Source organism: Diabrotica undecimpunctata, chromosome 9 (genome assembly GCF_040954645.1).
Source record: "Diabrotica undecimpunctata isolate CICGRU chromosome 9, icDiaUnde3, whole genome shotgun sequence".
Taxonomy (NCBI): Eukaryota; Metazoa; Arthropoda; class Insecta; order Coleoptera; family Chrysomelidae; genus Diabrotica; species Diabrotica undecimpunctata.
This window is the reverse complement of record NC_092811.1, coordinates 76,794,098-76,809,650: the sequence shown is the minus strand read 5'-3', so window position 1 is coordinate 76,809,650 and position 15,553 is coordinate 76,794,098. Positions and strand designations below refer to the sequence as shown.

At 32.3% G+C, this 15,553-nt stretch overlaps 1 protein-coding gene across 1 annotated transcript in view; it reads right to left on the bottom strand.

Annotated features, from left to right (window-relative positions):
• The window catches only part of LOC140449701 (uncharacterized), a 168,530-nt gene that overhangs the window by 63,052 nt on the left and 89,925 nt on the right, over window positions 1–15,553 (bottom strand). The window contains exon 3 of the mRNA XM_072543000.1: window positions 12,150–12,191. Coding sequence (XP_072399101.1) covers window positions 12,150–12,191 — 42 coding nt within the window. The remainder of the gene's footprint in view (window positions 1–12,149; window positions 12,192–15,553) is intronic.

The window sequence follows — 15,553 nt, the reverse complement described above, 5'->3', positions numbered from 1 at the left end:
TAGGGATGTCGGAGTGCAGAGCATTGTCAGGGGAGGAAATCATTTACTCATTAGGTTGAGGGATTTCAGCCTCCTGGCATGCTATGTATCTCCAAACATCCCTATGATGAGATACGAAACAATCGTTACTGAAATAATGGGTGCCGCTATATACGAAAAAAAAATACTGATCGCCGGGGACATAAATGCGATGTCCAGACAATGGGGTTCCCCCATAAACGACAAAAAGGGGGAACTCTGGAATGAATGGATAGCCCAGGCTGGCCTCCAAGTGCTGAACAACAATAAGCCAACCTTCGTACGGGGGGCCAGCCAATCACACATTGACATCACATTCGCGAGCGAAGGGCTATCCAGGAAGGTGTACGGGTGGGATGTACTCGACGATCAGCTCTTCACCTACCACCGATATATACAATTTGAGGTAAAGGTTAAAGGGGGGATAAAGCTGTCGATAGGTACAGCAAAATCATATTTCAACAAAAACAAGTACCTATCGGAGGTCAGAAAAATAAATGAAGATGAGATTTCTGACCTCGGCCAACTTCGAACAGCTCTACAAAATGCGACAAAATTGGCTACCGGGAAGAAGAAACATGGAAAAAAATCCCCCTATTGGTGGACAGATGAGATAGAAGATCTACGGGAGAGATGCCTCAGAGCTCGAAGGAATTATACGAGAAGCCAGGGCAACCTCGAGCTTAAAGATACATACAAGGATTTGAAGAAAAGATTAAATAATACAATAAAAAAAGAGAAAAAAGAAAAGTGGCAGACCCTGATAAAAGCACTCGACGAGGATATATGGGGTGATGCATACAAAATCACAATGAAGACCTTAAAGATAATGGCCCCATATAGACTCGACGAAGACCAGCGGATGAGATCAGCTGAACTCCTCTTTCCCACCAAGGACATGTCAGATTTCACCAAGGTTTCCCAACCATGATAGAGGAGTTCACAGAAGAAGAGGTGAAAACCGCTGGTCAGGATACGAAGACAGGGAAAGCTCCCGGCCCTGACGGGCTGCCACCAGAGGCAATAAAGATAATAGCAACTGAGAAACCAGGTTTGATCTGAAGAATATTTAATGATCTACTGCAGAAACAAGAGTTTCCCAAGGACTTGAAGGAGGCGAACTTGGTTCTACTCCTAAAGCCCGGGAAACCCCCTGATTCACCGACCTCTTATCGGCCAATATGCCTTCTGGACTGTCTTGGTAAGTTCTACGAAAGACTTATCAAGAAGAGGCTGGAAGGCATGTTGGAAGATGAGAGAGTCTTATCCAACCAACAGTACGGATTTAGGAAAGGCAGATCGACAATCGACGCCGCGACCTGGATAAGGAATGCGGCCAAATCAAGCAAGAAAAGATGGGTGGTTCTTGTTCTGTTGGACATAAAAAATGCTTTTAATTCAGCAAACTGGGGCCTCATAGTAGACCGAGTAGTCGAAAGCGGGGCTCCGGAATATATGTCCAATATAATAAAGGACTACCTTTCGGAACGATCCGTATGCATATCCAAGAAGAAAAAGAAACAAATGACCGCGGGAGTACCCCAGGGGTCAGTCCTGGGACCCTTACTCTGGAACATGTTATACAATGGGGTACTAGAAATTCACAAGCAGAGACAAGGAGTCAAAGCGATAGCATACGCAAACGATCTAGCCCTATTGGTTCAGGATGATAAGAATTGGGGCATAACAGAAAAGGTAAATAAAGCAATAAACACGACCGCGGCGTGGATCGAGAAGAACGACTTGAAATTAGCAGTAGACAAAACAGAGATAATAATTCTGAGAGGACCAAGGAAAAGGGATGACTTGGTTTTCAAATATCAAGGCTCCGAAATAAGACCCCAAAGGACAGTCAAGTATCTCGGTATTACTTTCGACGACCGACTTACCTTTGGGCAGCACATACAAGAAGCATGTCGAAAGGCGGAAGGGAGGACCTCAGCATTGAACAAATTATTGCCAAACATAGGGGGGCCCGGATCTCAGAAGAGATCAGTTATGTTACAATCAATATTATCGATCATCTTATACGGGGCCCCCGTGTGGCACGAGGTCCTCCAGATGAAGAAATATAAGGACATGCTCTTTAGGGCTCAAAGGAAACCTCTGATCAGGGTGTGCAGCGCGTACAGAACTGTATCTACCATTGCCTTACAGGTAGTGGCTGGTTCTGTACCCGTGCACATCCTGGCCAGGGAAAGAGCTCGAATGTATCAGAGGGGCAACGGGGCGGTTGGTTCAGGGCCACAAGAAAGAGCCAGAAGCTTGGAGATGTGGCAGAGGGAATGGGCAGCCGAAGTCGAAAAGGCGGCCTGGACGAGGTCCCTGGTCCCGGATGTAGTGTGGTGGTACGGGTGTCGGCATCGGCGCGTCAACTACTACTTCACGCAGTTTCTGACGGGGCACGGATCGTTTCGGAAATACACCCACAGAATCGGTAAGTCCGGAGACGATCTATGTCCTGAGTGTGGAGTGGTGGACGATGCGCAGCATGTTGTTTTCGACTGCCCTGCATACCACACGGGGCGAAACGAACTGCAGCTGAGCCTGGGATCTCCACTAGGCGAGCCTCACGAGCTGATCGATAAAGCCATCGACAGCAAGCACGATTTCGAACTGATCATTGCCTTTGTTACAAAAACCATAAAGCACAAGGAAGAGAAAGAGAGGCGGCTGCAGATGGATTGACCGCTATATTTATTTACTGTTTTAAAAATGTGTGTTATTTATTTACTTATTTTATTGCATTTTATTTATTCAAGTTACTTTCGTTTTTACTATATCTTATCTATACCAATTTTAGCTGTTGTTTTTATTTTTGTTTTATCTACATTACTTTTAACTTATTTTTTATCTATTTTTATTTATTAATTTATTTATTTTATTTCATTGTCGGGGCCGCGGGACATGGGACGGGAAAAGACTTTTTACATCCAATCCCGTCGGATGTCCCGATACCCCGAAAATTAGTGAATGAGGGTATGAATGCGGAACTGAATTGATGAAAGTACGAATGAATGGTGTTACTGTTAATTGCCAGCTGGTTCTACTCGTTAGTTTCAATGTGGAAGGGGTGGCAACCAGGCTGTCTCGCCAGAATGAGGATTGAGCAGGACGGTAGCTTCACCGACCAGTCTCGCCCGAGCCTTGTGCTGGTGAGGGAGGCCGGGAGGCCGTTGACACCAAAGGGTTGACACCCGATCCCAGACGGTCTTTTAGAAGATTCCACCTCCCAAAAAAAAAAAAAAAATGTGTCCCGATATAAATCAATAGGAGTTCCACTATGAACCAATATTGGTCCATACTGGGACAAGTGGTTCTTACTGGATCAATGAATATGCAGTCCTTTCTGTTAACTCTATCGAAAACTTTGACACATAATCGAGGGTACCCAAAGCATTGATTTTATACGTTTAAACTTTTAAATAAATAAGAGATGCATTGAATGACTTAAATATTCTAAAGTATCTCACTATAGACCACGCTCCCCTACTCGTATTTCCATTTTTTTATATATAGAAGAGAATATATATATATATATATATATATATATATATATATATATATATATATATATATATATATATATATATATATATATATATATATATATATATATATATATATATATTTTATATATACACCCTAGACATTTGTAATTTTTACATATTTAAATACTTATTATATCTACCTCTGAGTATTCTTTATAATTACCTATTTTTAGATATTCTGTCTATGAAATATTCATTTTAAGACCTTACTGTGCCTATTCTCTCTTTAATATCCTGAGCATTTGGTCCAGATCTTCGTCATCACTGCCTTCGACTAATTATTGTCAGTGAAAAACGAAGTTGCTAGATATTTACCACCATTCATATCTACTCCCAGTCCAGGTAATTGAGTTCTTTATTTTTTTCTGGCGCTTAAATAAGGTCGGAGGTAGGACGTGTACGAACTCATCACTATATAGCCCCCCATAATTAGACCTTCGGAGATATACTAAACTGATCACCGGCATTCTTTGGAGATTGGTAAACTCATCACCGCAGATAGGTAAACTCATCACCGGGATTTTTGCCTGGTTTCTAATGCGAAAGATTGCCTCTTACCTGTTATACTTCTCGTTTATGTGATAATTTAATAAATTCAGAAATTATTTTAAGCAAGTTGCTTTAAAATTTAACTGAGATATTAATATGTATTACGGTGTGGCCTATTAGACGTATCTGCCAATCTAAATGGTTTTGAGATCTAAAAATTTAGTTACATAGGATTTCGATAGTGAACTTTAAAATGCAAATATTTTTTTCAACATGTGCTATTTTTGTTTATATCTGAATTCAACTTCGTTATTCAATTTTCATTGCATTTTTCTATTTCTCATTGAATTCTCGAGATAATTTGTTAAGCATACATTCGGTCTAAGTCTTACTCTTTTGGCTTTATTTGACTATCTTGAAAATAATAGACGATTTTGGACAGGAAGTACATATAAAATGTCTAAAAAATAGGAATAGCTAAAACCTTGAGTGTGCTATTATTGCATTGAAGTCGAAGGAAACTTAATTTTTTACACGTGCAAAGCTTTATATTTTATGGCATCATTGGAGGAAATTTTTAAATTTGAAGTAATCAGCAATGCATTTATTGTGACAGAATGCATCAGTGCTTAAGTACAGTTTCCTGTACTTTATCTTTCAATAACTTGTACAAAGATCCCACAATTAGAGTGCTTTTAAAAGCAATTTTTTTACAGTTTTTGTTAGTTTTCGCCATTATGTGTAGGAGTCAGATGAGTTGTTCATTTCATTTTATAAACATCATGACAACTGACCTCAATTAGTGTAAGATACAAAATAATTTTTATTCTGTAATTTGTACTAATTTTGTTTGAGATTTGCAAAAGCTTGGTAGACTAAAAAGAGTACTTCTTTGTCCTATCTTCAGCTGCACACCCAAAAAGTTGTGTTTTGTAGTCTAACTGATCACCGAGATATATATATATATATATATATATATATATATATATATATATATATATATATATATATTGAGATAATTGGTGTTTAAAGAAAATAATTTATAAATTATATACTAGATAATATTAGATATAAAAAGTATTTGGTTATTTTAAGAAGTTATATACTAGAGAATTTAATAAAAATTATTTATGTGAGGGCATTTTTAAGAAATTAGCATGTAATAAGTGTAAGAAGTTTTTTTTTTTAGTAATTATAATGTTGTAGATATATTTAAGTGAGCCATGTGATTAGGCAACCAAAAATACTCTATAAAGTGACGTTTAAGGAATGGTTGCGAATATAAAGTGGGGTTATAATAATATGTTGTTTAAAATGTGTAGTTTATTAAATTATAATGTTGTTACTGATTTAAGTGTATATTCTGATCTGAAAAGCTTAAATGTCGACAAAATTCTCGATAAAAAAGTAAAGAATTTTTTAGATAACCGGAGATGGCTTTGTTTGCGAAATGGACTGTTCCAGAAAATTCAGACATGTAGGAGATGGAACAAAATCGAACATGATTTCTTGCTAGATGATTCTGGAACATGGAAAAAGATATAAATACCCGGTGATTTTAATTCAAGTAATCAGTGATCAGTTACAGGCCAGTTTTAGTATGAAAGTTAGTTAGAGTCAGTCAATCAGTAAGTCAGAAGGTCCAATTGTTCAATATAGTGAGTTAAATGAAGATTAAGAAACAGTATAAAGAAAATATTATTGAAGATTAAAAATTATGTTATGTATAAATGGTGATTGTATAATGGAAGAAGTATTAATTGAATATTAAAATTATATAATATATTTGGTGATTGGATATTGGTATATTGAAAAGAAGAATAAATATAAATGCTGTTTGCTGGTTTGCTTGGTGGTTTATAAATGCTTAAGAAGAAATATATTTTAAATTGGTGGAAGCTGATAATTGGAAAAAGAAATTTCACAAAAACAAGGATAACCGAAGCACGAAGACATTGAGTGGTGATTAGAATCTATATAGTGGAAAACAGTTCATTTAGGCATTTAGTGACAGAAAGGTACAAAATTTTGTTAATATAATTTAGTTAGTGTCATAACAATTTCAATTTTGAAGATAGTTTGTTTAAATTTTACATTGTCTATAGAATTTAATTAGTTTCATAAGAATTTCCATTTAAAGATAGTTTATTTTAAATTTACATTGGCTAGGTTAGATATATATGTGTGTTTCATAATAGATATAATAAAGATAATTTAAAAAAGTACTTACAAACTAATTCTTTGAGAACCGCGATAAAAACCCTATATTATTAAAAACACTCATTGCTCATCATTCACAAACAATACATCATAACAATATATATATATATATATATATATATATATATATATATATATATATATATATATATATATATATATATATATATATAAGGACTCAAATTAAATCGGTACCATATGGAAAAATTTAGTTTTATGAAAAAAAATTTATTCTCTAGTTCTAAATGATCTAGAACTTTAATCATCAGAATCAGATATTAGTATTCTTCAGTCATTTACGCGGTTCGTTAAACAACATGAATTTTATTAAGACTTGAGAATATCCACAATTCATTTTTTTGACAAACCGCGTATACAACTAAAAAAATTTAAAATCTGATCATTGTATTCTAGGTTTTAGATCATTCAAAACTTTTTATGTAACATTATTATTTTATAAAACAAAATTCATAAAACTAAAAATAAAAAGGTTTCACATATGGTGCCGACTTAATTGGATACCCTGTATATATATATATATATATATATATATATATATATATATATATATATATATATATATATATATAACAATGTGACTAACAATTTAATTAGAAATCTTAAAATGTAATATCAGAAAAGGTAATCTACAGCAACAAAGTAATATTATGCCTTGCCTACAACAGGAAACATCTTATACAGTTAACTTAAAGAACTTAATTCTGATTTTTTTCTGTTTGATCAGGATGATTCGCAAAAACCAGTGCGAAACAACCAAACAAAAACGATATCAAATTTCTACTCACCAGTTGTATGACATTTAGCCTTACACCCTTTCGTCGCACAAGTCCACAAAAGGCAATTCGATTTTTTTTAGAGTCTTTCGCAATTGAAATTTGAAATTATTGATAACCATTATTTTTTGTCGCGTTGGCTCAGGACGTAATCAATGCAGTTCACTATCCATGTTGAAGAAACAAGGGCAAATGAAGAGAAATTTTTCTTTTCGCATGATTTTAGGTAGCTATCAATAGAATTTTGTGGAATTCCCAAATAAAAACCAATAAATTGCAGTTGCATTTTAAGACATTTGGATTTGGATTATTCTGTGAAATAACCAGAAACTAGCCGTTTGCTGGGATTTTATGGTCTATACCTGATCCGGGGTGCAGGTAGACCAGTGATTAGTTTTCCAATCTCTTAGGGTCTATTTTTAAAACCCTACTTTTATGGCGGTGATGAGTTTGTAATATGTACGAGGGTATTTATGGTAATTGGTGATGAGTTTACGTATACCCCGGAGGTAAACAGCATCCCTGATTAAGTCCTTTTGTTATTGGAATTGATAATCAGATATAAATCTTCCTTGTTTAATACGACTCCTTGCACTCTTATAGATATTTGCGATAGCTTGCACACACCCCTTACTACTTTCGTCAATGTTTCAAAGTTTTTTCAATAGTATATACAGTATCATATACTTTCTTTCTGCTTTTCGATAATCTGTTGTATAACAAAAATTATCTATGCAAGATGGTCCTACACGAAATTCATTTTATTCGTTTATGTACTCGTATTTTAACTCTATTTTCTCTTTGAATATCCGACCTTACAACTTCTCCATTGAGCTGGTAATAGTTATTCCCCTGTAATTAGAGCACACACATTTCTTTATATATTAAACTGATATAGTATCTAAGGTATATTGTTCTTGTAAAAATTTATTGCATAATTGAGCCACCCTCTTATGTAATAATATGGTTGGGCGATATTTAATCAACTCAGTTAGGATGACTCCGGGCCCTGCTGCCTTACCATTTTTCGATTTTTGAGGAGCATTTTTCGATCTCTTATCTCTTACATTGTTATTTTACTTGTGTATGTTCAGTTATTTCTTCCTCTCAGGTTCCTTGGAACTTACATCTATCCTCTGTCAACAAGATATCATAATGGTTTTTCCACTGTTTCAGCTATTAATTTATTTTAACTTTATTTTTTTTTAACTTTTTTTAACTTTAATTAACCTTTTCTTTTCCTTCCACCCGGAAAGACTTTATCGGCTTCCACGCTTGACTAATTTTTGTTCCGCCCATATAACTATCAAGTTCTGTACATTTTCGATCCCACATCGTATTTTGACTTTTTACTACTTTTCTTTTAACGTCTCTACTTAATTTTTGATACATTGTGTGATCTCTTCCTTTCTCGTTGATATTCATGTTTGTTTTCTATTAACAATTTTCATGTTTTCCTTTATTATACTTTAAGGCTTCTTTTGCAGCCTAATGAATGGATTTATTAAGTTATGGGCATGATTGGTCAGTCGTTATTTTTATAAAGAAATTTCTTTAAAAATGAATTAATCTTGTGTTGGAAATATTTGTTGTATTGATTATATTGATTTCTAAACTAACTATATTCTCATATTGGACATTCCCTTCTTCTTCTTAATGTGCCGTCTTCTTTCGAAGGTTAACAATCATAATGATTATTTGATCTTTATTCACTGCTGCTCTAAACAGCTGTTTTAAGAGCTGTTTAAAAAAAAGAACAATTAAACCATATTCTGAGATTGTGCAGATATGACATTCATCAGCTTACAACACTACACTTTCCTAAAATCTGGTATCCTCTCATCACGTGGCCAAGGTATTATAGTTTTCGTACCTTTACTTCATTATTCAATACCCGTTTCTTTTGAAGTTATTCGCAAGACTTTATTCGTGACTCTGTCTACCTAAGATATTCTCAGGATTTTTCTATAAAGCCACATTATGAAAAGTTACTTTTCTCATCATCGTTTTAGTCAAAGTGGCTACCTCTATACCGTATAAGAGGATATTAAATATATAGCATCTAAATGTGCCCATTTTGATGTCGACACAGCAATCTATTGCAAAAAAACTGTTTTATTTTCATAAATGACTTACGTACAATTTTAATTCTGGTTGTTAGTTCCTTTACAAAATCATAATTCAAATTTATTGAAGTTTCAAGATAATTATATTTATGCAGGGTGTTTCACGACGACCTTTTACTAGCTATACATTAAAAACTACTTCAAGGCATTATATATATATATATATATATATATATATATATATATATATATATATATATATATATATATATATATATATATATATATATATATATATATATATATATATATATATATATATATATATATATATATATATATATATATATATAACTGTTTTGGATGGGTTGGAGTCAATAATAGGGCTATTGGTTAACTATTTTTTTATTCTCGAGCTTTCAATTGTGTTTACAATTATTATCAAGAGCTAAAAAAGACAAAATACTTACAAGGTTGAACTAAAAAGAAAAAACAATTTTTGTTAACTTACCAAATAAAAATTAGTTTGGTAAGTAAAAATCACTGCTTACATCTTCAAAATATTTAATACAAAAATGTTTTTATCTAATAAATGTTTCTCCGAAAATTTTTTTATAATTTTGAAAACATTTTTTAATATAAAAATAATTGAATTTATAAATAAGTTCAAATAGCAACCAATTACAAATAGCCTCAATGTCATAATGCCAACATAAAATTTTTATTTTTGACAATTATATTGCCAAAAGTAAAATTTCGTTTAAACATTCTTTTTTGTTTAGTAACAAAAAGAAGAAGATTTATTCACCGTTGATAGATGTCTGAAATAATGTGACAGATATATGGAGAATTAAATATGACATTTTACAAGTTTTATATATAAATCATAAAGAAAGAATATAATTATAAATTTTGCTTAAATTTTGAATTTCAGATCTTTTGTTTAAACTATTATCATTTTTGCTAATACAAACCATTTCCAAAAAAGTCCTTTTAAATTTATTACTTTCACTACATATCATATCTCATATGTTATCACATATGTTATCAAAATCCATAATATGGTCTTTATCGATTACATGTTCTGCCAAAGCACAAGATGGTTTTTTAATTCTGCAATCACTTTTGTGAGAAATAATGCGATATATATTATATATATATATATATATATATATATATATATATATATATATATATATAAGCGTCATTGTATTCTTAGCTATTTATTTCTGTAAGATATGATCTCCATAATATATTTACCTGACTTTGCTTATTTGTCTTTATTTTTGTATACTTACCTTTGACTTTAATTATGATTAACTAGACTTCATACTATGTGTATAGTATGCTATTTTGCAAAGGAAGTCGTTGTACTCCCGAAGAAGAATTTCTGAAGACAGAATTCTTCAACAATGTATATCTGAATATATCAGATGCATTGCCCCTTTGTTATTATTTTTTGTTGTTGTGGGCCTGATGCAGATGTACATTCGTACCACTGGTTCTTCCTCAAATGGTGGGTTGTCTCCAGGGTATGGCGCCGGGGGTTCATGGCACTTAGCGCTGTCGTGGTTTAACCGTAGGCTATGGGCTACTGCGTTAATACCAATATTGTTTCAATTGATCCTTTGGTAGGGTCCATGTACAGTACCAAAGTCTGCAGATACTTGATTAATTAATTCTCCCTTCATTTTTAGTCTGATGAATACTAAAATTCATTGGGTAATATGCATTTATATTCCCCTGAGCGTTCCCCTCAAAAACTGTATAATTATAATTATTATTAAATTTTTATTATAAACTTTGTACTACACCATTACTCGTTACTTTATAACAGTACCTTATTTAATTTCAATTTAATGAATACTGAAATTCATTGAGTATTATTTTATTTTTCTAGAGATATTTTTTGTAGTAATTTATTAATGTTAAATTAATAATTTTAGTGTGATGAATACTAAAATTCATTGGGTAGTATTTTTGCAGATTAAAATTCTTTCTGAATTATATCTGAAAATTATTTCCTTATTGTTTTTAGATATAACAAATTTGAGTTATACTCTAAACGTTTTATGAATAATGTATAATTACATATAACAAATTTTAGTTTGACGGATACTACAATTCGTTGGGAAGTATTCAATTTCCCTGAGTAATACTCTAAATTTTTTATTATCAATATTTTGATATTATATTCATTAACTTGATTGCTTTATTATAAAGTATTTATTTTTGATTTGTTACTACAGATTGCTACTGCATATATTTATTCCTAGGTAAAACATTGTGTTCTTGATTTCTTTGAGAAAAATTTCTCAGTTATGTTCGAAATTTTTCTGATGGGTGGTAGGAGTGTGTAACGTTATAAACGTCTGTATTAATTTATATTTAAATAATTATTTCATTTTAATTTCTTTATTAATTTATAAATTACTTTAACTTCATTTCTCTTTTTACTATTTTTTATTTAAAAAGTAGTTGGCGCCCTCTGTTTTTCTCTTTCTTTCTCTGTCTTTCTTTTCTCTCTCTTTCTGTCCCGTAGAATAAATATTCGTCCTCCCTCTTGTTGTCCGGTAGACTAAATATTCTGTGTTGACACACAAGCAGCCCATCGAAGCAATAAGTATAACTTATTAATTGTTAAGCTGTGGCAGGGTTAATTATTGTTTTTTATCTTTTTGAATAAACATGTTTGGTTAAGATTTATTTTATTTGCTATCAGTTAAGAGTTTAGGTTCAATCCCTAGTTTAAGACAAGACGAACTTAAACTTGAGATACTGAGCTAGGCAAGGCATAGACGATAAACTCACATGGTTGATTGAGGTATTATTTGTTATCCTTTATTTTTATATAGTAGTCTATTTTAGTTTTAATTTTATATTGGTAGTCTTATCGTTACAGTCTCTTTACGATATTAACTGTGTTATCCACTATTGATTAAGTTGTAAACTATTTTAAACATTCCAAATGAAAATAATGAATGATGGTATATTGGAAAATAAAAGCTTACTTGGTTGTGGTTGCTGGTAATTTTGTGGGGCGTTACCAGGATCTGAAACAAAATAAAAATATTTTAATAGAAATCATTGTTTTATACTAGTAATTGAGGGTTTTTATTAAACAATAACTTTTTATTGCAATACAAATACTGTAACGAGAACGTCATTATCGCCTGCCAACAGTTAGCCCTCTCTATGTATTCCGGCACTACAACCAACAACCAACCACTACCATGCGCGCGATGATGATGGAACACCAGCGAAAAGAATAAAATACCGCGAAGAACGACTATAACTAATCGAACGAACGAACGACTTAATATATATATATATATATATATATATATATATATATATATATATATATATATATATATATATATATATATATATATATAAATAGATATATATAAATATAAACAAACAACACAGTTTATTAGGGCTGCAGTCAGAAAGTTTGGCCGGGATCTTACACAAACACTCTTTTGACTTTTGGTCTATCTTTCGGAATTGATTTATTCCTTTTTCAAGACACTGTCATTAGAAGTATGTGTAAATATTTACAATATATCACAAATTGTCAGTGCAACTTACTAGTCTTGGCCGGGATGTTACAGAAACACTCTTTTGACTTGTGGTCTATCTTTCGGAATTGTTTTATTATTCCTTTTTCAAGACTGTAATTAGAAGTATGTGTAAATATTTACAATATATCACAAATTGTCAGTGTAACTTACTAGTCGTTGAGATTATTTATATAAAGCTATGACACTTAACATGAAGAACACCTAATTACATTTTAATCATGTATTAAAGAAATTCCGTTACAAATACGATAGAGCAGCTTTGGCTTGCTACACAGGATGAGTGGAATATAATTCACTAATTATATGTCAAAATTTTACTTGTAAGTATGCCGAGTATGCAAGCAGTAATAAGAGCTAGAGGGGAATACTCGTTACTGATCATGCACTTGTTTTAGTTTTGGCTTTTTAAGAAATTTAAATTAGCATTGTTTAAAGTAAAACAACCTTAATTATTACCTAATATTAGGAATTATTTTTTTCGTAATTTTGTCAGCATAAATCTTAAAATTATTGTTCATTAAAAAATGTTAAAAAATAAACTTTTCTTCACAATAGACGACTTGATTGACCCTAAATTCATTTTGAAAAAAAAATTAGAAAATTTCAAAATATTCGATAACTGTGTCCATGAGTGTATTAGAATTATTATGAGAAGGATTAATTATACAAAGATTTATATTTCTTTTCTTTACGTGCCTTATCAAATATCCCTGACGTTGATGATTAACATGGCAAAACCATCTTTATATTATCCAAATTAACTCAACTTTACTCTTTTGAAAATTTCGTTTTTAATTATATATTCTTTAGCTGACTCTAAAGTTAACGTTCGTAAACTGGTAAGTTTTATTTGGAATTTGTTTATAATATATTATCCCGGTATATGTAAATTATATCACTCAAAGTCAAAGGTTTATAAGAAAAATTAGTATTTATAAGACGATTTATAAAAGTATTTCGAAAATGAAAACCGAAACCTCGTTCTCGTTTCTTTGGAACGCAAGATTTATTTGTTTTTTGAAATGTACTATTATTTAATTGACTATGATCAAAACTATGCAAAAAAGACTAGTAGGTAGTACATATACAGGTACAGGTAGTACCTATATTCTTTAATATTTGGCATATTTTTATTTGACAATGACCTAATCAAAAAATATAAAGGAAAATAAAAAAAATCGTTTACTACTTTAATAGAGATATATAAGCTGTAACGATGTGCATTGCTCCCGTCCCGTCAGCGCTTCGACGAAATCCGACGACCGTATAAAACAGCGTACGCTACAAGATAGAATGGAGTTCCACTAGAGTGGTGATCTAGTGGTAACTCCACCGAGTCTCTAGGTGTTGACTGGAGTGTTTATTTGATAACAACTCCACTGGGCCCAGGGTATTGACTAAAGGCCAACCGCTTCTGCTAGAGTGTTGATCAAGTAGCAGTTCCGTACCAGGTCTTGGAGTATTGATCTGAGACAGACCTATTCTTTCTCGTGGCTAAGTATTGATTAGTCTCTTTCCGCTCCTTGCCGGACCGAGTATTAATAGTTCCGTTCCATCTCTATTCTTTTGACCTGTACTTCCCGTATACGCCGCGTGTGTATTAACACACCGTAATTGCCGTTTCAATTTTGTGATGTTATTTGTATTTTATTTTTGCAAGTGATAAACATAGGGTTGCCGAGCTGTGCATCTAGGTCGTAGCCGCAGAGTTGGAAGTTTATTTTGATTGGTTTAAATATAACTTTATTTTCTTATTTATTTGTTCGAAATATATTTTTATTTTAATTTAAATATGTGTTTTACTGAGTCTGCTGCCTAAAAGAGCCATCCGTCACAAAATATAAACATTTATCGAAAAAAAAAAATAAAAAAATTAACCAGTCATTAATAAAATTGCAAGGCCTAAAGTTGAGCTTCTGGGCTGCACTCTCTGCATACTTTTTTTGTGCACTTCTAACAGATTGGTCTCTGGCAGTGAAAGCAAACATAAGCCGTCCTCCTCTTTTTCTTGGAGTGACAAAGTGAGGAATCTTCTTTTTGTCTAGTTTTTTAACTCGCGCTTTCAAGGGTTTTACGATGTCTTCAATGCCGAAAATTTCACATATGCTCAATCTAAGTTTCTTTAGTAGATACCTATTGATCTTCCAATATTTTTTAATTTGAGGTTTCACAAGCTGATATGCTAATGTTTTAGTCCTTAACGTTTTTGTAAATCCGTAAACTGTGTACGCATTCACTGTATTATAATGTCAAATAGTCTGAAAAATACTCAGACTATTTCGATGACTACAAGTAAACTTGCTACATTTCTCATCTAACGAGTTTACACCAAATTAAGTGGAGTTATAATCAGAAATAATATTAGATTTATTAGTTCGTGAGTCTGTACTGACATGGTAGTGGGAGGATAAAAACAAAAGAATAGACTTATGGATTTTTGTGGTGTAAGAAATCAATGCAATATCTTAGTACCAATACAAAGTACCAAGCCTCTTTGTTTCATGATCTGTACCAATTATCAAAAAACACTGTTCTATTTGAACCAAAAAGTGGTTGTGCAAGTTGCATTACGGCCTGTGTCGGTTTAGTGAATCTGTTTTCATCACCAGGTAGTTCATTTCCGTCCATTTTTTTTCCGTATAGATGTATGTATTTTAAATAATGTAATTGGTGCTGGCATCAGTGCAGCATATTATCTTTATACCATACTCCACATTGGGTATAATTCTTTTTTTTTGCAGTCATCGCCCTCTATTAGAGGTTGCAGATTGTTTGGACTATTTGAAACTATTTTTTCCATAAAAATAATTTATTCTTGATATACTATC